Source organism: Rhincodon typus, chromosome 21, assembly GCF_021869965.1.
Source record: "Rhincodon typus isolate 14 chromosome 21, sRhiTyp1.1, whole genome shotgun sequence".
Lineage (NCBI taxonomy): Eukaryota > Metazoa > Chordata > Chondrichthyes > Orectolobiformes > Rhincodontidae > Rhincodon > Rhincodon typus.
This window is the reverse complement of record NC_063352.1, coordinates 16,294,991-16,320,929: the sequence shown is the minus strand read 5'-3', so window position 1 is coordinate 16,320,929 and position 25,939 is coordinate 16,294,991. Positions and strand designations below refer to the sequence as shown.

The 25,939-nt window shown below is 40.7% G+C and overlaps 1 protein-coding gene across 1 annotated transcript; it reads right to left on the bottom strand.

The window, feature by feature from the left end:
• Positions 1-235: 235 nt before the first annotated feature.
• Positions 236-21,123, bottom strand: tekt4 (tektin 4). Its single transcript, XM_020535885.2, has 6 exons — positions 20,419-21,123; positions 12,884-12,954; positions 9,058-9,201; positions 5,746-5,968; positions 2,161-2,315; positions 236-2,028 (listed from the first exon to the last, which is right to left on the bottom strand). Exons 1-6 carry the CDS (start codon positions 20,950-20,952, stop codon positions 1,812-1,814), a joined length of 1,344 nt encoding a protein of 447 aa, XP_020391474.1. The 5' UTR covers positions 20,953-21,123; the 3' UTR covers positions 236-1,811.
• Positions 21,124-25,939: the final 4,816 nt, after the last annotated feature.

Below are 25,939 nucleotides of genomic sequence, written 5' to 3'. Positions count from 1 at the left end.
GTTTTACAGAGGGAGTTAGGTGATACTGTAGTAACTCCTTCCACAGCTTGATGATCTATTAATACTGACAATTCAATTTCACACAAACCTTGCAGTTGGGAAAGGTACCAGAGATTTGTAATTTAACATAAGTAATAGTTTAAATAGAAGTTAACATTCTTTATTGAAAAAAAACAAGAATCAAGAAAATCAAGAATCCTAATCATTTGAATCAATACTAGATGAGACCCAAAGAGCCAAAAGACTTCCTTCTCAAAGAAAAATGTTCCAGGATTTTCATCACAGATTTATAATGTTTATATTATGTATTATATGTTCATCTGCAATACATGAACTGCATCATTCATATATTGAATGTTACTGGGCTGTTTTACTTTGTTAGTGTCTGACATTGCATTAATTTTCAAGTGTCAAAATGGGGACAAACTGGAAAAAAGCTTGAGAAGTGCTATTTTGTTGCAAAGAAACCCAATGCTCCAGCCAATACTCAGCGTCCCAAATTGATGGCAGTTTGACCTTTCAATTAAATTACCTTATAAAATCTAAATACTACACTAAACAAGGACAGAATTTATATCCTTAAAATTGGGGTCTGCATTATGTCTGCATGGCCTCATTCAATTACCTACTGCTTTCTAACCCCATTTCACTGTAACACTTTGCTTGCACATATAATTAAACGAGATTGACCAGTGTATTCGTACAGCCGTTGGGATGTCCATTGATAAATCTTATATTGACATCTCCCACTGGGTTTTATTCATTAAACATATCCATTTCCATCCATCATGTTTTTATGTAACCGTTTTATCTGTGATGTGAGTAGTTCTTGTTGAAACAGCTTTCCCAATGTTGACTGCAGCCATAAAATGTAACACTAAGACTTGTCTTGGAGAAAAAACTTCAGCATGTACATTACATGGTGTTGCAATCAAATGCTTGACCTTAGAAAGTGGCTGGACTACATTTGTCTGATTATCACCCTTACTCCTGCTTTACCTGAAGACTACATTGGAATTGGACCCAAGGGGGCACTGAATAATTGGGGGTTACAAGTGTAAAATGGTATCTTGTTTAGTGATTTAGAATGATGTATTTAAACCTTAAACTAAAGAATTACTAATTATGTTACACATGAACTATAATCTTTTCTGTTCCTGTGGTTTAACATAGAAACATCAAAATTAGGAGCACAAGTAGGCCATTCGGCCCTTTGAGCCTGCTCTGCCATTCAATATGATCATCCAACCCAGCACCCTACTCCCGCTTTCTCCCAAACCTTTTGATCCCATTAGTGCTAAGAACTATGTCTAACTCGTTCTTGAAAACAAGATCACTTTCTGTGGCAGAGAATTCTACTGGCTCACCACTCTCTGAGTGAAGAAATTTCTCCACATTTCCGTCCTAAATGGCTTTCCCCATATCCTGAGGCAGTGAGCCCCAGTTCTGAACACCCTGGTCAGTGTTCCTGCATTTGCACTGGCTACTCCTGTTAGAATTTTATAGGTTTCTATGAAACCCCCTCTTCCATCTTCTAAACTCTATTTATTGAAATAGGATTTGAAAAAATGCAAGGTAGATCGTGACAACATCAAAAAAAAATTCTTTTGCTGATAATGCATCTTGACAGTCAGGATGTTGGATGTGGCCATCAAGTTCATGACAATTTAGTGATGATTTCACTTAATTTGTTCAAATGGAATCAGATTGCTTTTAACTATATGTACAGCACCCTGGTGCAGCTTTCAGCTTTTAAATCCCTGGAAAATCAAAATATTATTGCTCATATGAAGTGTGTGGTTTTATATTGTTTATTGATAACCTGAAAGTCTAATGACAGTTGGGTATCGTTCACGGTGTTTCAGGCACTTTTCACTGTCAATGAATATGCTATTTACTTTTATTGCGATTTCCTTCTCAAGAGTCATTCGAGTGTTTTCTAAGTTCTCCAGGGATGCCTGGGCTTCTCGGAGTTTCTCTTGCAGGAGAGCGATGGACTCCTGGATTTCACCAACCTCACATACCAAGCTGTCAATGGCAGGAGACAAAATAGCCGGTGAGAACCGAGATAATAATTCATGATAGAATGGCAAGACTAACCATTTGAATTAATACCATCAGAGCATAGATCTCCTTCTCCCAAACATTCTGTTGGCTTACTTAAATTGAGCAGGGTCTCTGGTGAGCTCCACATTCGGTCTGTAGGTCCTCTCATAAAGTCTAGTTTGAGCAACTTTCAATGGAGCCTCTTTGTCCTTTATGGCCTGTTTTAGATGGGCAATGTTTTTCTCCTGGTCTGCAATCTGTTCAAGTGTCTGTTCAGAGAGAAAAATAAGATAAGGATGTCGCTTACAGTCTCAACAACGTCCACACTCACTTCAATCCATTTAGTTATTAATAGAATGTAATTTTTCCTTTGGAGCAAACCAGAAGACTATTAAATTGACATTTCCCACTGATGCCCACCATGGATCTCATTTTAAGAGATAAGGCTCCCAATGTGGAACGTTGTCACCACGAGCATGTGAAAGAGAGGATTTAATTGACAATAAAATGTGTGCCACTGCCAATATCATTAATATTAACTGGATTGCTGCCAATAACAATTTACACAGATAGAAGCGACTTATCATGTCTAAGTTGCTCTTATTGAGGTAAGTTAACATTCCAAGGTGCTTCACAGAAGTCTTAACAAACAACATTTGACACTGAGCCTCATAGGAAGATACCAGGGCAGGTGAGCACAATTTTTGTCAAAAGGCTGGTTTTAAGGAGTATCATAAAGGAGGTGGGCACAGCCTTTAATATTGCAGCAATTAAAATAAATGTTCAAGAGACCAGAACTGAAGCAGAGAAAACACCATTGAATGGACACATTGAAAGTAAAGGGGACAAAAACAAAACCTTTACATTCTTCAAATTCCAACAAAATCTCTGCACAATGATATGGCCATGTGTTCTTTTTAAGTATACTTATGTATACAGAAACATTTTTTTTCTACAAAAAAGAATTCTAAAGAATACACAGTGTGGAGCTGGAAGAACACAGCAGGCCAGGCAGCATCAGAGGAGCAGGAAAGCTGACATTTTGGTTTGGGACCCTTTTTTCTGAAGAAGGGTCTGGACCTGGAACGTCAGCTTTCCTGCTCCTCTGATGCTGCCTGGCCTGCTGTGTTCCTCCAGCTCCACACTGTGTTATCTCTGACTCCAGCATCGGCAGTTCTTATTATCCGTGAATTCTAAAGAATGTTCTGTATACGTTTAGACTTTTAAAAGTGAATCTTGCGCAGGAAGTCTTTTTGTTAAAAGAAAGTTTATCTGCAAGACTTAGAACTTCAGAGAAGTTTTGCTAGACTGATATCTTGAATAAATGAGTTGTCTGATGAGGATGGGTTGGGCAAAATGGACTTTTCTCCACTGGAATTTAGAAGACTAGATGGTGTTTTGAATGAAAAACGACTTGATAAGATTCTGAATAATGTTGACAAGGTGGATGTGAAAAGGATGTTTCATTTTGTGGGTGAGTCCAGAACTAGGGGGCTTTCTAAATTAACTTAAGATGAAGAGATACATTTTGGGACAAGAATGATGAACATTCAGTGGGTTGTGTGACTTTGGAAATCTCTGCCTGTGAAGGTTGTGAAGCAGGGTCATTGAATACTTTTCAGTGGAAGGAGACAGACTCTTATTAGGCAGGGGAATCAAAGTTATTGAGGATAGATGGGAATCTGGAATTCAAACACAATAGACCAGCATGATCTTATTGAAAGGTGGAGTAGACATGATGGGCTGAATGACCAACTTCTGCTTCTAATTCATGTGTTTGTATGTTTAGAGATGTTTCTCATTGAGGAAATGAAAGAGCTTGGGGAAGAGCAAGTGTAGCTAATGTTCCTAAGTTTGCAAAGAGCCTCTATTATTTTTATTTCAAGAGGGTTAACCTCCAGCAAAACAATGTGAGACATTGTTCTCTCATCCCTATACCTATAGACCACGAACAGGGGTCACATGAGGCATGACACACCAATGGAAGGATCCTCCTGTTTGTAACCAAATAGCTTAGTGTTTGCCCAAATGCTTGAAGTGCCTGTAGAATATGTTGTGATGAATGGTATCACTTCTAGAGTTAGGATTTCAAACTATTGGCATATGGATGTTGGATACATTTGTGAAGGGTTTAAAAAATAGTTAGATCAGCGTAGTGATCAAAAAGAGTCTTTATTGAGTCACCAGATCCAAAATGTTAACTTTGCCTCCTCCCCACAGATTTTGCCAGATCTACTGAGTTTCACCAACAATTTCTGTTTTTGTTTCAGATCCCCAGCATCCACAGTGCTTTATTTCATTTTAATGTTTCGGATAACACCGGGTTTACAATGAGAATGTAAACAATGAAGACCATTAACTTGTTTTTGGTTGACGATAATCACAGATTGAATTTAGGAAAAACAGAGATTAGAGGTTTTCAGCAGGTTGGTCGGAGGCTTGACTGGGGTTGGAAGCACAGTGTAATGTCTTTCCCAGAGGGGAATATAGAACAATTCAGAGAGTAGGTTACCTTCATAGAACGTTAGCTTGAGTAAGTTCCAGACTAGGGGTGTTTGGTTAGAAATTAGAAGATTATTAAAAGACTAACTCAATATAAGCTCTCAATTTCATAACTATTCAGTTCACAGGAAAGGACTAAAATGATTCAGCTGAGTTGGACTTACAAGTCTTAAATTGCATGGGTAATCTCTCTGGATTTAATTCTGCAAAGTAATGGAGCTGGGGAATAGATGAAAACTTCATTTTGCTGTATGTTTCAAGATTTTTTTCTCAACTGTGTTCCTTATTTAGATACAAAAACAGAAATTGCTGGAAAAGCTCAGCATGTCTGGCAACATCTATGGAGGGAAATCAGAGTTCACATTTTGAGTCGAGTGACCCTTCCTCAGAACCCTGAGGAACCTTCTGGGCTCAATATTGAGTTCAACACCTTCAAACTGTGAATCACTCCCACTCCTTCCCTTTCTTTTAGCTTTACATGTTGCATTCGCTGTCACCATGCCCTCTCTACCCTTCCAGTGGGACTGTCTGTTCTTACCAGTCTGGCAGGTAGACAAACCATTGTTTCGCCATTCTTACATTTCGATTACTTAATCTGAACTACCAACAAATCTTTCTCCTCCAGCACTCCAACCCACCAACTATTGCATAAATGCTGCCCCTTCCACACCACGTCATCTCTGATGAAGAGTCACTGAGACCCGAAACGTTAGCTTGCTTTCTCTCCTAGGAAGCTGCCTGATCTGCTGTGATCTCCAGCACTTTTTGTTTTCAGTATATATTCCAGCATCTGCAGTAATTTGCTCCTTTATTCCAGGATCTAATTTGTGCAGTAGTAACATCAGTTGGGAACATAACATATACACCGGGAGCTGTAATAAACATCTGTTAAATTTTTCAGTATTACATGACCCACATTTAGATCTAATGTTATGGGAGCCAACATAAGTATTGCCTCAATAGATGCCTTACTATGTGCCTCCCATGATGCTGGCAGATCAGAGTTATTTTTACTTTAAAATTTATCAATTCAATTAGTTCATAATTCAGGTTAAAGCAGTTAAAAAATAGCCTGTATGAATATCCTTCCACAGTAGCAATGAACATTTCTAATTAAGTTATCTCCAGTTTTAGGGTAAGATATTTGGCGCAGTTTGGGAGTAGAAGTGAATCAGAATCAGGTGACCAGAAATTTACCCTTCTCAGATGATACTCCAACTTAGCCTTTGCATCACTGAGTTCTTCCAGACGCTGGTGAAAGGCAGCATTGACACGGTCATACTGGCAACGCAGATCTTGCGAGGTCTCAAGTAGCACATTGTCAACCAAAGCACGTAGGTTAATGGATGCCATTCGCTCCTGTTCAGCTTTATAAATGTTACAATGGGTGAATTCAGCCCAAGTCTGTGGAGTTGAAGAACTGTGAGGTCAAAATAAAATAAAGAAGCATCGAGACTCAGTTGTTATTTTGTCCAGAGCCACATTCTTTCCTCTTCAGAAAACTCAGCACACATTTAATGGGTTGAATGGCCTCATTCTACATTGTACAATTCCACAAATATCAAATGATATGCATTAATAACACAAGCTGTCATGTTAGTGGCCTGGCTCTGTGTTCGTATTGTTTGATACAAGTCAGAAAGTTACTGGACCGAATGGGCACGTTCAGTTCTTGTCAGGTCCATTTGGTTTAACAAGTTCATACACATGTTCAAGATGCGAAAATTTATCTTTTTAAGCCTTGCCCAGCTAAGTAGTGATCAATAGGTTGTCAATTGTATTTTTCCTCAATTATTGTTGCCTCTTGTTTACAACCATCCTTTGTTCCTCAGTGATCATTATTACAGTGATTGGGAGGGGTAAGGAAATGGATGGATTTGGAACAAGGATGATAATTTTAATATTGAGGTATTGCGTGCCTGCCTACAGTGGAGGTCAGTGAGCTTGGGAGTTCTTGATGTTTAGAGTCCAAATTTGCCTGACAGATCAGTGCATTAGCAGGAGTGCTGTACTTTTCCAAGGAGTTGTTAAACTGTTATTTTCTTGTTTCATCATACAGTACATATTTTCATTATCTGTGTTGATACTACTTTGTTCGAGTCACAAGAAGTCTTAAGGCACCCTCTAGTGGCCCAGTACCATTTTACACGATGTTAACATCCTACGTGTTTAATCATACAACAAACAATGTACAATATATTATGGTGTGTAGGATTGAATACCCCAAACATGAATCATTACAAAAAGTGGAGGGCAGGTAGAGTTGAAGTAATTGTTCTACAGCTGGAAGAAGGGTCAAAGCTGTTCAATCTGACTCAAGAGCACAACGCTGGATAGACCAACCGTGCTGGGGATTATAAGTGTACCAGCCAAGTTATAATGATCTTGTCTGGAAGAGTTTGCAGGCATGAAGGAGGATCAGAAGCAGTCAAACTGGCTCCTGGACCTACAGTTCTCACTGAAATGACCATAGCATGTAGGAGCAGAAGTAGACCATTCGGCCCTTCAAGTCTACTTTGCCCGACCATGTCATTGACTGTGAGTTATCAGCCAAATCCAAGCGATACTAGGGGTCAGAGGTAAAGGCAACTTAAGGATAACAACCAAACCCAGAGGGTTTGGGTTTTAAGTAAATAAGGTTTGGTCAGAAATTTGAAATTTTGCCTCTGGTTTTGTGATAGAAGTTTTCCACTAATACATTGTGGTGGGTTTGTGTGTTTTGGGATGGGCGCCAAGCTTAAATTGTGGAGAGATTTAAATTGTACAAACTGGTCAGGTGTTGCGTAATTTAGGACCTGTTTAGGACATTAAGAGGTTTAATTTAAAAAAACAAGTTTGTGATTGAACCAACAGACTGTGTCTGCATCATTTTGCTCTTTATAAAATCCTAAAATCCAATAATCAGTCTAAGGAGGGAATGGGAACTGGAACTGCTTACCTGGTTTGGTCTCTTGGGTACTACAACATTTCACAGTCCACATTCATTCACTGGGGGTTAAGGACCCTTTAGTGGGATTTGCCAATTGCTTGTAGTTAGCAGTTAGCAAGAGCAAGAGCAAATAGCCCATGCTGAAGATAGACCATGCTCAAATCTCCAGGATTCTTTAGGAAAATATTCTGCTAGCATCCCAAGAGGGAACATCACTGAACCATTAAATAAAGTGCCTTATTTCATTTCTTTCAAACTCTTTGAAGAAATATTTTTGGCTTGATAAAAATATGGGAAAAAAAGACTAATGTTCAAGAATCATCCAATCAGATGATGAAGAGTTTGCCCACTCTCCAATTGGTGCAGAACAATGGTACACTGTGAGGATTGGCCTGTCCAACAACCAATGGCAGGATAGGAGGAGCAGCTAGGGACACAAGATCACGTGATGAAACTCCAGAATGATATACACCATTGGCAAGTCTAGATCTGGAGGTAGGGTCACTATGCGACTATCAAAGTGGTATTTGGCTTGATCCAGTTTGTTGTAGTTTTGGCATGCTGTGGGCTTATTTTACCAAAGACATCTTGCTCATGAGGCACAACCAAAAGGTAGGAAAGCTTGTGATCTCCAATGGTCTGTTGTTACCAAAGTATACTGGACAGCAGACTGATCAGTCCCCAAGAGCCCCCAAATTGCTGTGGAAAATTCATTCACAATGACAACCAATAAGTGAGAAGTCTCACCTCCCCAACCCCAACAAGTAGAATGGAAAGAAATGGAGAGAGGCTGCTCCAGCATTCTCAGGCTGAATCCCAACCATATTTGATAGGTTCACTAGCGAAAGCCTATCAGGAGCAAACATGGGAGAGAAGCAGTCAGTGATTGGGGGAGCAGCAAACCATTGGCAAGGTCAGTGCAGTTGTTAGGGAGTCAGCAGAGGAATCCTATTTGCCAGTAGCTACAAAGTGAAGTTTAGGGAAACAAGAGGTAAGGCAGGATAGGGATGGGGTAAGGGCTGGGATCAGGGTACCGAAAGTTGTTTGGATGGGGCAAGGTCCGGAGACAGTCGAGGGTGGGGATGGTTATATTCATGCCCAGCCACCATTGCCCTGGATGCAGGACCTGGAAGATCCATCTGCTGGGTTCAGGGTGGGGCATCACCATCAGAGTAGAGTAGAGTAGAGTAGAGCAGGGCAGGATTTGGGAAGGGATTAAAGGATTCTAGAGGTGTGGAGGGGGAGGTGGATGCAAATTGGTCCTGAAGGAAAAGGACGTTGAAAAAGTGTGACAGAGGCTGCAAAAGTATAAGGGGGTAAGAAGGAAACTACAAAAGATGTAAGAGTGGAGAAGGAGGCTGCAAGAGGTGTATGGAGTATGGGGAGGGAGGCTGCAAGGATTTCATTAATTCCCATCAAAATGAATTTTGCCAGGACTTAAGCCTGTAGTTTGGTCATGTGATTCTACCTGTTATTAATCTGAGGTGATAACTATTCTGTTTGGATCGAATCTGACTTGTGAGCTACTACAGAATCTCAACATTGTCTGATTTCTGAACATGAATTAGAATTTGCCTTACTTGTCCTCGAACTTAGCAGAGTTTGGATGGAATTGAATATTTGTGCTCTGGTTATTGAGGCCTCCGGCTTTGACATCAATTTTATACGCTTCGTATTTGTCTGACCAATCCAGTTCCAGGACCTCCTTGGCATCTCTGTTCCTCCTGTAACAAATGGTTTATGGTGTACCATTAGTACAATGGAAGAATACCAGAGGAAAAGAAAATATTAATATTATTCAACTACAATTTGTTAAAGAAAATGTGCAGTGCCTTCCAAGATGACAATCCTAATAAGTTTTTGTTGGATTAATGACTGAACTCAATTTCTGAAAAAGTTAATGTTTACTTTAAGCAGACACCAGGGATAAAATGAATGTAATGCACACAGTGAATTTAATTTGCTGCAAAAGCAGCTGTTACCATTAGGTTGTTGAACATTAGGCATCAGCTGTTTAGTTGGCCATGAATGGCATCATGCCCATTCTCTTCTCGACCAATGAGTCTTTAGACATTTTCCAGCTAGGTTTACAAGATAGTAATTAGAAATTTCCGTTCCTCTCTCTACCTTCGGGAATAGAAGCCAATTCTGTCAGACTACTTGATGTGCCCGACTGAGATCAGTTGAACAAAGTAAAGACAAGGGTTTGGGTCTGTACCTCACGACAAATAAACTCGTTGAAGCTCGATGAAGAGTGAGGTTTAGTGCAGCAGAAGTTTAAAATGTTGTTTCAGATTGTAAGCTCTGGCCCCATTTTATTCGCCTTTGTTGGTATTAATTTTTTTCTTCTTTTCTGCTATTTTCTCTTTTACTTGGAGAGCAGTTGTTCTTCTGCCATCACAACTCCTTCAGAAGGATCACTCAACCCAAAATGTTAACTCTGATTTCTCTCCACAGATGCTGCCAGACCTGCTGAGCTTTGCCAGCAATTTTTTGCTTTTCTTTCTGATTTAAAGCATCCGCAGTTCTTTCGGTTTTTATTTACATCTTTTGTTATCTTACCTGTCACTCCCTTTGTCCTTCCATCTTGAACACTTTTGTCCTCTAATTTCTCCTGCTGGGACCCCAGCTATTCACAATGTATATTATTGATTTGGATGAGGGAACAAAATGTAACATCTCCAGATGTGCAGATGATACCAAATTGGATGGGAGGGTGAAATGAGATCCTCCAGCATGATCTCAACAGGTTGGGTGAGTGGGCAAATCAATGACAGATACAGTATAATTTGGATAAATGTGAGGTTATTCACTTTGGAAGCAAAAACAAGAAGGCAGATTACTACCTGAATGGCTGTAAATGGGGAGAGGGGAGTGTGCAGCGGGACTTGGGTGTCCTTGTGCACCAGATCGCTGAAGCTAAGCATGCAGGTGCAGCAGGCAGTAAAGAAAGCAAATGGTATGTTGGCCTTCATTGCGAGAGGTTTCGAGTACAGGAGCTGGGATGTGTTGTTGCAGTTATACAGGACCTTGGTGAGACCACACCTGGAATATTGTGTGCAGTTTTGGTCTCCTTTTCTGAGGAAGGATGCTCTTGCTCTCGAGGGAGTGCAGCGAAGGTTTACCAGGCTGATTCCGGAGATGGTGGAACTGACGTATGAGGAGATATTGATTAGGTTGGGATCGTTTTTGCTGGAGTTCAGACGAATGAGGGAGATCTCATAGAGACTTATAAAATTCTAACAGGATCGAACAGGATAGAGGATGTTCCCAATGGTGGGTATGTCCAGAACCAGGGGTCACAGTCTAAGGATTCGGGGTAGACCATTTAGGACGGAGATGAGGAGACATTTCTTCACTCAAAGAGTGGTGAGCCTGTGGAATTCATTACCACAGGAAGTAGTTGATGCCAAAACATTGAATGTATCCAGTAGGTGACAAGATATAGCACTTGGGGCAAATGGGATTAAATGTTATGGGGAGAAAGCAGGATTAGGCTATTGAGTTGGATGATCAGCCATGATTGTGAAGAATGGTGATGCAGGCTCGAAGGGTCAAATGGCCTCCTCCTGCTCTTATCTTCTATATTTCTATGTTTCTCCCCATCATAGATTTTCCCTTTTGTTCTCCAATCCTGCCTCCCTGCCTTTCACTTGCCTAAAGCCTATATCTGTAACTTTTCCCTATTCTAATAAAAAAAGCCATCGACCTAAAACTTTAACTTTGGTCCTCCTTCAATAGAAGCTGCCAGAATTGCTCAGTATTTCCAGAATTTTCTGTTTCTTATGTGCAACATTTTTATTTTAATATGACACACCTCCAAGGCAGGTGTGAATTGAATTTGGGCCTTCTGGCCCAGAGGTAGGACTATACCACTGTGTCACTCAAAAGCAAAAGTGCTTGCCTTGAAACTTAGTAGATTCTCTGGTACACACAGGGGTTGAACCAATGGTTTTTGATTGCATGTTAACTACTGAGTGAAAACAGTTAAGCCAGGCCAGAAAAAAACTGGAAATGCACAATCAGTTAGTCAGTGTCTGAAAGGGGTAAAGAATCATGAATGTTCCCGTCCTTGGGTGGCTATTTGACTTGTTCTGCACATCATCTTCTTTTGGTTTTACTTCTATTTATGCTATTTGGGACTGGGAAAATTGTATTTATATGGAAATCATCTGGCACGATTTTGTTGCAGTTTACATTTTGAAAAGTTGTACAAAAGTAAGATACATTGCCCAAAATATGATGGAAGCATATTCAAGAGTTAAAACAGGACTGGGTAACGATTTTGGAGGAAGTATGCTATCTCATTTCATCAACAGTTGCCCGGTGTTATGTGTTAGGCAATATTTTTATGTGGGGAGAAAGCAAAGGAATTAGGTTAATTTTATAGCTCTTTCAAAGAGCAAACACAGGCATAATGGACAAAGTGATCTCCCAGTGTGCTGCATTATTCTATATGATCCTAACATTCCACTACAACTAACTATTTATTTAATTAGAAGGTGCAGGTTTATATTCCTTCAAGCATCAAATTCTTTGAATAGGGCCTGTGATAAGAGGGCTGACGTATGACTAGAAATCAAGTAGAATGATTCTCTGTTTTCCCAGGGATTAGAAACATGAGAGCTGATCTAATTCAGTCATTTAAAATTCCTACAGGGCTTGACAGAGTTGATGCTGAGAAGCTGTTACCTTGGTTGCAAGTCTAGAGCTAGAGGCGATAATCTCAGGATAAGTGGTTGGAAATGGAATTGAATCTTTGGAATGCCCCGCCCTTTGGAATAACTTACCCCAAAGACCTGCAGATGCTCAATTGTTGAGTATATCAAGACTGACATTAATGAGAATCAAACAATATTGGTATTGGGACTGGGCAGGAGAGTCAAATGGATCTGAAAGCTTAGCCAGGATCTTACTGGCCAAAGAGACAACATGGTCTACTCCATCTCAAATTTCTTACATTCTTACCCAATCTTTGGATGAATATGTAGTGAAAAATTCCTCCAGTTACTGCCAACTTGAATTTTGCAGCTTCTGACACCCTGCATCTAAACTAGCGACTATTACAGTATAATCACTGAATTCATTTGACTTCACTATTAATTTATCACAAATTGGAAAAAGTACATGAATTACAGAAGTACCCACAAATTAAGATGAGTCATAATCATTTGTAATTGATTTTTTAAAAAAAGGATTCTGATATTAGCTTTAAAACTTCAGACATAATGTTTCATAATCATTGAGCAATAGTTTTGGTTGTGAACTTAAGACTTCGCTATGGGTTAATGGCCCCTTAATAGGTATGTAAATAACTTGAAATTTAAAACATAACATAGAATGCACTGGAAGGGCAATCAATAAGTAATGAATCTGTTAACATTCTGTCCCTAATAATTAAATTACCTTATCTGCTTGTTGACCTCATCCAAAGTTCGCTTCAAAACTCCTTGTACATTCTGAATCAAATCAACTTCCTGCATTAAAAAGAAAGGACGTAATCAGATATTGCTTCAGAAATGGCCCAGTTCTAGTAGGTACTCCCGAGCATGAACAATTGTAAATACTAAGTACGTGTTCATTGACATCAGCAATGCAGTAACTTGGACCAGCCTGCCTAAGTGGGTAATACCCTCAAAGACTGAAATTCGTGGGCTCAAGTCCCACTCCAGTACTCGAGCACAACAATCAAGGCTGACACTCCAATCCTGTGTTATTGGGGGTGCTGTCTTCGGACAAAATGTTTTTCAAAGGACTGGTCTGCTCTTTCTGGTAGATGAGAAATGTCCCTAGCATTTTCCAAACAAAAGTAGCAGAATATCAAATTGAATTTTGGCATTTATTTCTAAAGGAATAGAGAGTAAACATAGCGAAGTGTTGTTGCAATTGTACAAGCCATTAGTGAGACCACACCTGGAGTATTGCATACAACGTTGGTCCACTTATTTGAGCAGGGTGTAGCTGTGTTGGAGGCAGTTTGGAGGAAGTTGATTCCAGAGATGAGGGTATCGGTTTAAGAAGAGAGACTGAGCAGTTGAGGCCTATAAACTCTCAAGTTTAGAAGAGTGAGGGGAGATCTAATTGATGTATATAAGATGCTAAAGGAATTGACAAAGTAGATGCAGTAAAGATGTTTCCTCATGTGGGGCAATCTAGAACAAGAGGTCTTAGTTTTAGAATAAGCGATAGCAGATTTAAAACTGAGATGAAGAGAAATTACTTCTCTCAAAAATGAATTTGTGGAATACATTACCCAAATGTGCGATGGATGCTGGAAAGCGAGCAGAGAAGTGGAGTTGAGGCCGAGATGAAATCAGCCCTGATTATATCTAATGGCGGAGCAGTATCGAAAGGCTGAATGACCTACTCCTGCTCATAGTTCTCATGTTCCTAATTATTTCCTGATTAATACATATCCCTCACTCAATATTGCAAGATAAAACATTACCGGATCACAACACTGTTTTTGGGAATTTGCTGTGTGCAACTTAGCTGCTGTTTTTCCTCCATTACAATACTGACTACACTTCATTGCCTGTAATGTGATTTGGCATGCAATTGTGAAAGGTTCTTTATAAGCGTAAATTCTTCTTTCAGCATGCACAGCATTCTAGAAATTCTGGTTACTCGTCTGTCTCATTTCTCTTTGCTTCCCCACCTCTCCTAATCATACTGAATATAGTCCCAGAGGTGCCATCAACTTACGGCTACCTGAACATTGATCCCTAGGAGTGTTCTGCACAATGTAGGACAATGTAGGGTAGCAGTCACAGCTTTATTTTTGATTTGCTCCAGATCACAGCTTTTCTCATTTTTGAGATGCAGGCATTGATGACACAATTGCTTATATAGGATAGCTATTTGTTCCATTAGTCTGATGGTATCTGTACAGAAATTACTTGAAACTGAATCTTAATAGATATGACAGTGATAAAACATTTATAAAATGACTGACCTTCATATAAAGAAAGTGAAACTAAGTGTACTATCAAACTTTGTATCAATTTAGAATTGCACTGGTTCTGCCTGTTCTGGACTCAGTTGTATGGGAATTCAGGATTTGATAGTCACTAAAATAAAGGACTATTAACAGAAAATTTGTCAATGGATGAAAGAACACTGTTGAAGCTCAACAGAATTATTGATAAATGTGAACGTGTAATAGGGCTATGACATTCTCAAGGGGTTTAGACAATGAAAGCAGTTTGAGTACTTTAAGAAAGTCATATAAATTCAGTATCAAATACTACATACATGTTGCTTTTCTGTCTTTAATATGTACAGCAGTCTTAGTAATAATGAAAACAATGCTAATGACCGTTCATTACAGTAATAACATTTCACAGATTAAACAACAAAAATCATGTTTCCAGAATATTATGTGATTCACAAGCAAGGCTATCAAAGGCCTTTTTTTTATTATAGAGTCATAGAGTCATACAACACAGAAACAGACCCTTTGGTCCAAATTATCTACACCAACCAGACATCCCAATCTGACCTAGCCCCATTTGTCAGCATTTGGCCCACATCCCTCTTAAACCCTTCCTTTTCATGTATCTATCCAAGTGCCTTTCAACTGTTGTAATTGGATGAGCCTCCACCACTTCCTCTGGCAGCTCATTCCATACACGCACCACCCTCTGTCTGAAAAAGTTACCCCGTAGGTCGTTTTTAAATCTTTCCCCTCTCACCTTAAACCTACGCCCTCTATTGTTGGACTCCCCTACCATGAAGAATGACTTTGGCTATTCACCCTATCCATGCCCCTCATGATTTCATAAACCTCTATAAGATCACTCCTCAGCCTCTGACTCTCCAGGGAAAAAAAGCCCCCAGCCTATTCAGCATCTCCCGTAAACTCAAACTCCCCAGTCCTGGCAACATCCTTGTAAATCATCTCTGCACCTTTCTTGTTTGCAAATTGGAAACTTAATTACAAGTGTTTAGTGACCATAAATTTTGCAGAGTTTAAATCGACTAGCTCTATTTTATACATTATGTCTTTAATTAACCTATAGATTAATGAACCCCTCTGACCTTTTATTGGTCACAGCATTGAGTAAAGGAGTGGGGACGTCTTGTTGCAGCTGTACAAGACGTTGGTGAGGTCATATTTGGATTACTGTGTACAGTTCTGGCTGCCCTACTATAGAAAGATATTATTAAACTAGAAAGAGTGCAGAAAAGATGTCCTAGGATGCTACCTGAACTGGAAGGTTTGAGTTATAAGGAGAGGTTGGATAGGCTGGGACTTTTTTCCGTGGAGTGTAGGAGACTAGGGGATGACCTTGTAGAGGTCTTTAAAATCATGAGAGGCGTAGATAAGGTAGATAGCCAACAGCTTTTCCCCATGATGGGGGACTCTAAAACTAGAGAACACAGGTTTAAAGTGAAAGGGGAGGGATACAAAAGGGTCCAGAGGGGTGATTTTCTCACAGAGGGTGGTGAGTATCTGGAACGGGCTGCCAGAGGTAGTGGTGGAAGCGAGTACAATTTCATCATTTAGAAAACATTTAGACTGGTACATGGATGGGATAGGTATGGAGGGATATGGATCAAAAGCAGGCAAAATGGGACCAGTTTAATGGTGAAAACTGGGCAGCATGGACAAGTTGGGCCTAAGGGCCTCTTCCCATGCTGTAGACCTCTCTGACCCTATGACTGAATACATTGATCTTATCCAGTCTAATTACTTGAGATGATTGCAATATCTCCCAATCTAAAACACGTGATCAAATTGCTTGCTGACATATATAACGTCAGCGACCCAATTGTGCACTTTGAATCATCTTGCGCATGTAATAATGCAGGGCATAGATGAACTGGCACAGAGTGAAATTACTGTGAGTTTGGTGAGAAGGGAGGTTGGTGAGGAGAAGAGGGCAGTGCTCTTTTCCTCTCATTTCACTGTTTTCTTCCACTTCTAGGACATCAAGAGTTTGAAAGGATTGACATCACAGGAAAAACATGTTTATTGAGGGCGACCAGGAGCTAACACAAGTGGAGTGGCAGCCGTGGTAATTAGAACTGGGTGAGTATTTCTATTGTACAGTTTTTAAGAGTAAAATTAGTCTTTAGTTTAGATTTAGTAGTATTCACATCACAAGAAGTGAGGGAAGGTCCCTAGTATATATTTAGCATTCTTTAGATCAGTGGAAGTGCCAGCAAGATGGTAGCACAGCAGGATGCTCCACATTGAGATCCTCTGGTCTGCCTGTTCTTTTTGTTTCTTTTTGGTTTTTCCCCTCTTTTTAGTAGCCCTGGAGCAGCGTGAGGGGAAGTGAGTCCCAGAGCAGTGCAAGAGGTAGCGAGTCCTGGAGCAGCATGAGGGGAGCGAGTCCCAGAGCAGCACAAGGGGAAGTGAATCCTGGAGCAGCATGAGGGGAGCAAGTCCTGGAGCAGTGCAAGGGGAAGTGAGTCCTGGAGCAGCATGAGGGGAGCAAGTCCTGGAACAGTGCAACTTACCTTGATACAGCTGAGTGTCGGTGGATTGGAGGCTTGGTGCGGAGCAGGACTGTTGTTGGACTGGGGCCTGGGCAGTCAAATCGCCTGGGCAGTCAAATCGCTTGGGCAGCTGCTGCTATTTGAAATTCTTTACAGGATTGTAATATCAATCCTTTAACTATGTTACAACTATCTAATTTCTAACTTTTTTTTAGACACTAAGTAACACTACTACTTTTCCTTTAATTCCCCTTTTGTATCCAAGATTTGTACCTAGGTACTTATACCTAAGATGGTGCCATTAAAGGCACCCATGGTAAAACCTTTTCACTGTACTCCTATACTGAAGGACACATGACAATAAGGGATACTCTACTCTGTTATATTCTACTCTAAATGTAAAGACAGTAATTTAAGGGTAAATCACAGCAGGAGAGCTCGGCCACATGAAATGCTGTCCTTGTGCGATGCGGGAATTCAGGGACACTTTCAGTGTCCAGAGTGACCTTTTGGGCAGGAATTGTCTTCAGCTACAGCTATTCACAATCTACATTTCAGATTTGGAGCAGTGGCTGGAGTCACAATGGGGTACACACAAGACTGATATCATCATGGATATTTCATACAGTGAGATAGTCACACAGCTCAAGCAGAAAGGGAATGAATCACCACCAGTCAGGGTAAAAGTATTAGGCAGCTAGTGCAGGAGTCACTTCTGCCCATTTCTCTAACTGTTTTTCCACTTTGGACTTTGTTAGGGGAAATGGTTTCTCAGGCGAATTCAGTGAGAGCCAAATCCATGGCACCATGAATTGCTCAGCTCACTGGGGGTGGCAGAAAAAGGTGTGTGAGAGCAACAGTGATAGGGATTCTATTATAATGGGAACTGATAGAGGTTTCTGTGGCTGCAGGGTGGCATCAGAATAGTATGTTGTCTGAGGTCAAGGATGCCACTGAACGACAATATGAAGGGATTGGTAAACAGCCAGAGGTCTTGGTCCATGTTAATACCAATGATATAGGCAAAAAGTGGGATGAAGTCCTACAAGCAAAATACAAGGAAGTATGAAATAAATTAAAAACCATGACCTCCAAAGGTACTAATTTCAGGGTTACTCCCAATGCCATACGTTAGTGAAATTAGGAATGGAAGAATGGACTAGGTGAATGCATGGCTGGAGAACTAGTGTAGATAGGAGGGATTTAGATTCCTGTGAAATTGGGACTGATTCTAGGGAAGATGGGACTGAGATAGGTTGCACCTCATCAAGTCCAGGTCTGATATCTTCACAGAGGCATTTGCTAGTTCTGTGGGGAAAGGTATCAGTCAGACAAGGACCTGAGCAGGGACACACAAGAGACGAAAACAAGGATAGAAATTAATGATAGAAGTGTAGAAGTCAAAAATGGTAGGCAGATAAAACAGGAATGGCAATAAATAGGGTCAGTTTATAAAAGTGTGTAAAAATGTTAAAGAAACAAATTTAAAGGTATTGTATCTGAATTGTGATGCAGCGCTAGTATCCCTAACCGCGGACCAGGAAACCCGAGTTCAAATCCCACCAGCTCCAGAGGTGTGTAATAACATCTCTGAACAGGTTGATTAAAAAAAAACAGATTAATAAAATAAGATTTTTTTTGCATTGGTCATTCTCAATATGCTGGATGAATTAATAGCACAAATAGCTGAAAATCGGTAAAATTACATAGCTGGAGGGTGACAACATTGGGAAATTAACATCTAATCTTTAGGAAGCAAAGTCAAAAAGGGAAAAGAAACAGGTGAGTTGGCATTCTAATGAAGGATGAAATCAGTGCAATAGTGGAAAAGCACACTGGCACAGAAAATCTAGATGTCTGGATGGAGCCGTAAAGCAACAAGGGGCAGAAAACATTAGCGGGAGTTGTCAAACAGTAATGGTGAGATAGTAGATAGCACTAAACAGGAAAGGAGAGATACACATAAAATGGGTGCTACAGTAAATCATATGGGATTTTAATCTACATGTAGACTTGGCAAACTACATTAGCAATAATAGGGTGGTGGATGAAATTCATGCCTCTCCAGTCCCTATCTCTGTCACTTCCTCTAAGATCTCTGTGCACCTCCAATCCTGTCGTTACACGCATCCCTGATTTTTTAGCTCCACCATTGAGAGCTGTAGTGTAGAAACAGCCGCTGGCATTATGTTAGCTCTGCTGGCTGCACATTCATATTCATGTAGCGAGTTTCTCAGCATGACTAATCGATGGATTCAGAGCTTCCACGTTCTCAGATCATTTAAAAAAGAAACTCTGATGCATTGAGAAAGTGCTTCAGAGGGTTAACTTGCCCCCGGACACTTTTTGTAAACGCAGCTTGACACTGCACAGGAACCAGTTGATTTCCCAAGAACACATCACAGCCATGCAGACAGAAGTAGCAGATAGAACATTGGAACAAGAAATAAAGCATTCAGCTCCTCAAATCTGTTTCAGCATTAAAATAAGAGGTTACTGTTAACATATATTTGAACTCCATCCACTCACCTTGTTGCCAAATCCCTTGGTACCCCTGCTTTACAAAAATAAATCAATGTCCACTTTGAAATTTCAACAGCTTTTTGGGGGGGGGGCGGAGTTGGGGAGGTGTTCCATCTCTCTGCTGCCGTTTCAGCAAGGCAGTGCCCCCGTGAAACAACCCGCGAATAGCCTAGCTCTAATTAATAGATTATTTCCTGCTTCTGAACTTGTCTCTATCAAATCTTTTAATCATCTTAAACATTGCAGTTGGATCACCCTTCAACCTTCTATATCCGACTATGTACAAGGCTAGTCCAGAAGCTCTTGAGTCTCCGTGGCTGAGCCTAGATTCAAATCCCAACTATGCCAGAGGAGTGTAATAACGTCACTAGTTGATTAGAAAATATCTCATAGGGTTGGCTTCTTGGCCATATTCCACTGTCGAAGAATTTACAGGCTCTTGTGCTGCAGTGGTAGTGCCCCCACCTGTGGACTAGAAGGAATGGGTTCAAGTCCCACCTGCCTCAGACATGGATCATAACATGCCTGACATGCTGCTCATAAGCATCTAAAACATTACAGTTGGGTCACTCCGCAACCTTTCATATTCAAAGGCATACAAGCCTGGTCCAGCGGGGCTTACGGTAATGTCCCCAGCTTTCAGCCAGAAGGTTCAGGTTCAAGTCACACGTTGCACCAGAGTTATGTCATATCGTGTCTGGGTCAGGTTGACTAAAATTAACAAACGCCTGTACTGTGTGACCTGGCCACAGCCTTTGAGCCTAAAGAATCACTTTTCAGTCCACCCCCGTTTCTGATAAAGTATGGAAATCCATTGTGGCTATCCAGGATCCTTGGAGACTGGGACCCCCTCAGTATCTCTGCTCCCTTCCACCATTAGCTTCTCTCAGTGGGGAGATGACTCTGTGAAACCACAGCGATGCAGTTCGCTGCAAACATTGGAGTAACAACTGTGTTAACCCCTCTCTCACCCTCAACAGCTCGTCTTCCACCCTGTCTTTGACCAGATCGGGGCCTTGGCGCCTTTCCCTGTTTTGCAGATTATCGGTCGAGATGAACATGGCTATCTCGGTCGCGTCCAGGGCAATCTCCAAACGCCTCTTCTGCTGAAGCAGGAGCTCGGTCTCGGCCAGCAGGTCCTCGATTTCCCTCTTCAGCTCTGACTTCCAGAAGAAAGTGTCCTGCAGCCTCTCGCCCAGCTTCTTGGTAGAGGTGGCTTGGGTTTCCTGAGTCAGCCTCTCCCTCTCGGCTATCAAGGTCTTGGACATGTTCTGTATGTTTTCCGCCGTGTCCCGGTCGGCGAAGGCCTGGTAATACTTGGCGTAGTTGTTCTGCAGCCATTCCTCAGCCAGGTACTTGGCTGTCCTGAAACCTGCAGTGGCCAGGCCAGCGGAAGAGTGCAGCCCTTCATTGCGGATTATGCATTCGGGTTTGCAAGGCAGTTCCTCTTCGGGAATGCAGCGAGAAACTTGCGGGTGGGTAATCAGAACTTCTGTAGCAGACATGGTTGCAATGGTTCAGTGTCACTCCAAAGTGTTTTATACTCTCCTTTTTAAAACAAAACAAAATGCACACAAATAAATACAATCTGTATATGTGTCCTGAGCGGGGTTTGAACCCTTGTCTCCTCCAGCGAGCACGCCCCCAGTTGCACTCCTTGCCTGTATCACACTCTACTCGCTTCATTCAACTGTTGTTCCTCCAGTTTGTTGTGAGCGTCTGGTTGCTCGGTAACCTCCAGCGGTTGTTATGGTTACACGATTGTTGCCAATAGTGCTCCTCTGCAGAGCCTATCGAGTAGTCAGTCGCCGCTCGCTCCCTCTACTGCTTGATCGCGGCATATTGCTCTGAGGCCAGTACAATATTGTGAGGTTACAGTTTGCAATCAGCCGGTAAAGGGGTCAGGACAGTATCTTTCCCTCTCCAAGTGGTTCTAGGATTCTATAGAGTATAGCAAAGAGACAAAGAAATCTTGCTTCAATTTTGTAGAACACTGTTTAGATTGCACCTGGAGTATTCTATGAAGTTCTGGTCCCCTTGCCCAATAAAAGACGTAGTTTCCATCAAGGGAATGCAGGGGAGGTTCATCAAACTGATTCTTGGGATGGTGGGATTGTCCAATGAAGAGAGATTGAAGAGAATGGACCTGTATTTCTGAGGTTAGAAGAATGAAAGGTGATCTTTTCGAAATGTGCAACATTCTTAAAGGGATAGATTAGATGCAGCTGGAATAGGTCATAGAATGGTGGCCTTAGAGTTTATACAACATGGAAAAAGGCTCTTCAGCCCATCGTGTCTGCACCAGTTAACAAACTTCTATTCTCATCCCATTTCCCAAAGCCCGGCCCATATCCTTGTATGCTATGGCTTTTCAAGCGCGCATTTAAATATTTCATAAATGTCTTGAGGGGTCCTGCATCAATGACATGGTGACTCAGTTGTCAGCACTGTTGCCTCAAAATGCCAAGGACCCAAGTTTGATTCTAGCCTTGGGCAACTCTCTGCGTGGAGTTTGCATGCTCTCGCCACGTCTGCGTGGGTTTCCTCTGTGCTCCAGTTTCCTCCCATGGATTGGCCATGCTAAATTGCCTATAGTGTCCAGGGATGTGTAGGGTGGGTGGATTAGCCAGGAGGAATGCAGGTTATAGGGTAGGGGGGTGGGTCTGGGTAGGATGCTCTTTAGAGGGTCTATTTGGACTTGATGGGCTGACTGGCCTGCTTCCACACTGTAGGGATTCTATGATTCTGCCACATTTTACATTAAAGCTATGCCCCAGGTTATTGATCTTTCTACTAAGAGTAAACGTTTCTCCCTATCCACCCAGTCTGAGCCCCTCATGATTTTGAATACCTTGGGTACCCCTTCAGTCTTCTCTTTTTCGAGGAAAACAACCCCAATCTATCTCGTCTCTCTTCATTGTGAAATCACTCCGTTTGGCCCTTGGTACCTGATGTCCTACGCAACACTATCTTCCCATACTATCCACATATCTTTTATTAGAACCCAAAAATCCATCATAGGAACGTAAGAGCAGGCGCCCCTCGAGCTTGTTCTTCCAGTTTAGATCATAGCTGATCATCATCTTCAACACCATAGTCACGTCATCCCCATTTCCCTTGATATCATTATACATTAGTAATTAGAAATTTGTCAATCTTTCTCCTGAACTTAGTTAATGACTGTAGAATAAAGAATTCCAAAGATTCACCACTGTCTAAGTGAAGAGGTTCTTCCTCATCTCAGTCCTAAATGGCTTGCCTTTTACTCCAAGACTGAGAGGTCTGATGCTAGGCCCCACAGCCGGGGAAACATCCGTTCTGCATCTAATCTATCCCTTTAAGAATGTTGCACATTTCGAAAAGATCACCTTTCATTCTTCTAACCTCAGAAACACAGGTCCATTCTCTTCAATCTCTCCTCATTGGACAATCCCACCATCCCAAGAATCAGTTTGATGAACCTCCCCTGCATTCCCTTGATGGAAACTATGTCTTTCATTGGGCAAGGGGACCAGAACTTCATACAATACTCCAGGTGCAATCTAAACAGTGTTCTACAAAATTGAAGCAAGATTTCTTTGTCTCTTTGCTATCAACTTTTGCACTTAAATGTACTTAATAACTGAATGTTCACAGCTCCCTGAGGTAAAGAATTGCAAAGATTCATAACCTTTTGAGACAGGGAATTTCTCTTTATCTCAATCCTAAATGGCTTTTCCCTTTTACTGAGAGTACTCCCTGACTTTCCTTACATTTTTTTTTCTGGTAACTTGTTATTAGAATTGAAATGCCAAGGTCTAGTATCTATCATCTTGCCTCCAGTGAAATTATGATCTTGTAGAGTTGTCATGCCATCAAGATTCATGTGGAATCTCCAAGGATCAAACATTAAATTCGAGGACACTGATATTGAGAACTGAGGAGAAGAATCATAGGGAGATTAAAGAATTTGTGAAGTTTTCATGGTCTTTGAATTTTTGCTTGTTATAGTAACATTGGAGCCAAATGTAACAGTTGTTTGTCAAGCATCAATGAATGGGTAATAAAGAAATGGGGGGGTTTTCAATTGGAGTGATAAGACAGCAAAGGAGGACATGTTGGTGATCAGTGACCTGAGTCTGAGCGTGGGATGGTTTGGAGCAGGAGTTATGGCAAAAACTCAATCAGAATTGGCAACCCAATATCATAACCACAGACACTTCCTCGAACCTATCTCAAGTTGATTGTCCTTCTTGACTATAAATTTGAAGACCCCTTAGTTTTCTGGTGAAAAATATAAGGTTTTCCGTCTATGATGGAGATGCAGACTTTTATTCTCTTGGTTGAGTCTTTAGAACTCTCTTTCCTAGAAAGCATAGGAAGCAAGGTCATTGAATAACTCTTCAGCAGAGAAAGGTAGTTTTTAACTAACAAGGGAATCAATGGTTATCATAGGTAGGCGGGAATGTAGATATAGGTCGCAGTCAGCTCATCCACGATCTTATTGAAAGGCGGACTAGGTTAGGGAGTCCCTCTGCTCCTAAATTGTATGTTTATGAAAAAATAATCTTGACCAAAGGTTTTTGGACTGGATCACACCTCAAATGTAGAAGAGAGAGGCAGCCAAATGGAGAGGCTTGTGGAGGATTTCCAAGTTTTGGGCCTAGTCAGCTGAAGTAACAGCCATCAATGCTCCTGTTTTCTTCATGCAATGTTAGGACTGACATGCATGCAGGAAGATTAGTGAACTGGACTATCAATGAGTAGGGTTTTAAAGGCAATCAGAATCAAGCTGTTAAAATAGAAGCTGATCAGCTGGCTGGTGTTAAATACGTGTCTTTAGTTTCCTAATTGTACCATGCATCAGCTGTATCAGGATGTTAAATCACTGTATAAGACATAATTGACTTTATCACTAGAGGAAGAGAATACAAAAGCAATCAAATTTTGTTAAATCATTATTAAACACTGATTTGGCCACGGTTGGGGAATTATGTTCAGTTCTGCATGCCACACTTTAGGAAGACCTTGTAGCATAAAAGAAACAGAGATTTATTAGAATGACTCCAAGGTTGGGGATTTCAGTTCTGTAGAGAGACTGAAGAAGCTGTGGTTGTTCTCCCTAGAGCGGAGAATGTTAAATGGAAATATGATTGAGGTCTTCAAAGCATGAATAATTTTTGTAAGGTAAATGAGGAGACAATGTTTCTTGTCATCATAAGGCCAGACATCAGAGGATGCAGACTTAAGGTAGTTGTAAACCCACATAATATTTCAACTCCAAACAGACCTTCCTTGAAAATTAAGCCAAAGAGCTCTAGGAAGTGGATTTTTAAAGAAATTATAATTCACATTCAGCGAACTGCTTTAAAATGTAACAGGTACTTTGTCTTTGGTCTTCTGTATAGAATTTAACTAAAGTGAATGTTTTTGTTGCCTCAGAGGTAACCACCTAGAAAATACTGAAAGAGAGGAGCGATACCACAGATACTTCTGCAATCTATAGGGAACTGTGGTAAAATAAGGGAACATAACTCACATTCATAAAATTCTGGGGTGATAGGTACCCCAAATCACCTCAATAGTTGTGCCTTTGCATTTCTATACTGGATTTCCTTTCTCATTTGCATTAGAGAGAAATGTTCACACACATGAATGGACTAGCTCCTAAATCAAATTGGATTTTGGGCTTTGGGTTATTTTAAGAACTTAATTCCATCACAGCAATTTTTTAAAATTATACGCAGCACAATGGGAAATAATTCATCATCTGGTAGCCATTAGCATATAATTAAAATGCTTCTTCAAAATAAGGTAAAGTTGCAATAATTCTACTGGACTACAGACTTCTCTCTCTTTCGAGATAGAGACAACCAGTGGTGGTTTAACCTGAGGATCACCATGCTTCAGGCAAGGGGAGACATTGAGAAAGAGGGCTCTTGATGGTATGTGGGAATTGAACCCATGTTGTTGGCATCACTCTGCATCACAAACCAGACACTGAGACGGCTGAATTCAAATACCACATGCCAAATAAGAAATATACCTCAGACTTTCATAAAATACATTATGGTCTTGTATGCCAATTTATCCTAATGTAAAAGTTCTGGCAATATTTTGAAAAGGGTAAGAGAAAAAGGTAGGATTTTTGTTAACAACATATTCATCATTTGGGTGTTAATTCCCTAATAATCTGATTCAACCGAATACTTTTATCCCTTAATACAACCAAGACAGTTTCTAAAAAGTCACACAAGGCAAATCACTAAATTGTTAATTACAACAACAAAAGTAAGATAAATTAGACTACATTAAAATCTAATAGATCATTTTTTCAATACGCTGGGTATAATAATCGTGTCTAACAGGATTAAATATTAATATGTCACAGCAGACTTGAGGACTTCTATCATAAATAATATAGTGGCAGTATATTGCACCTTGCGGTTTATTAAAAAATCTTGGTGAAGCATAAACATTGGCATGAAGCAGTGGGTCAAGTAGCCTGTTCTT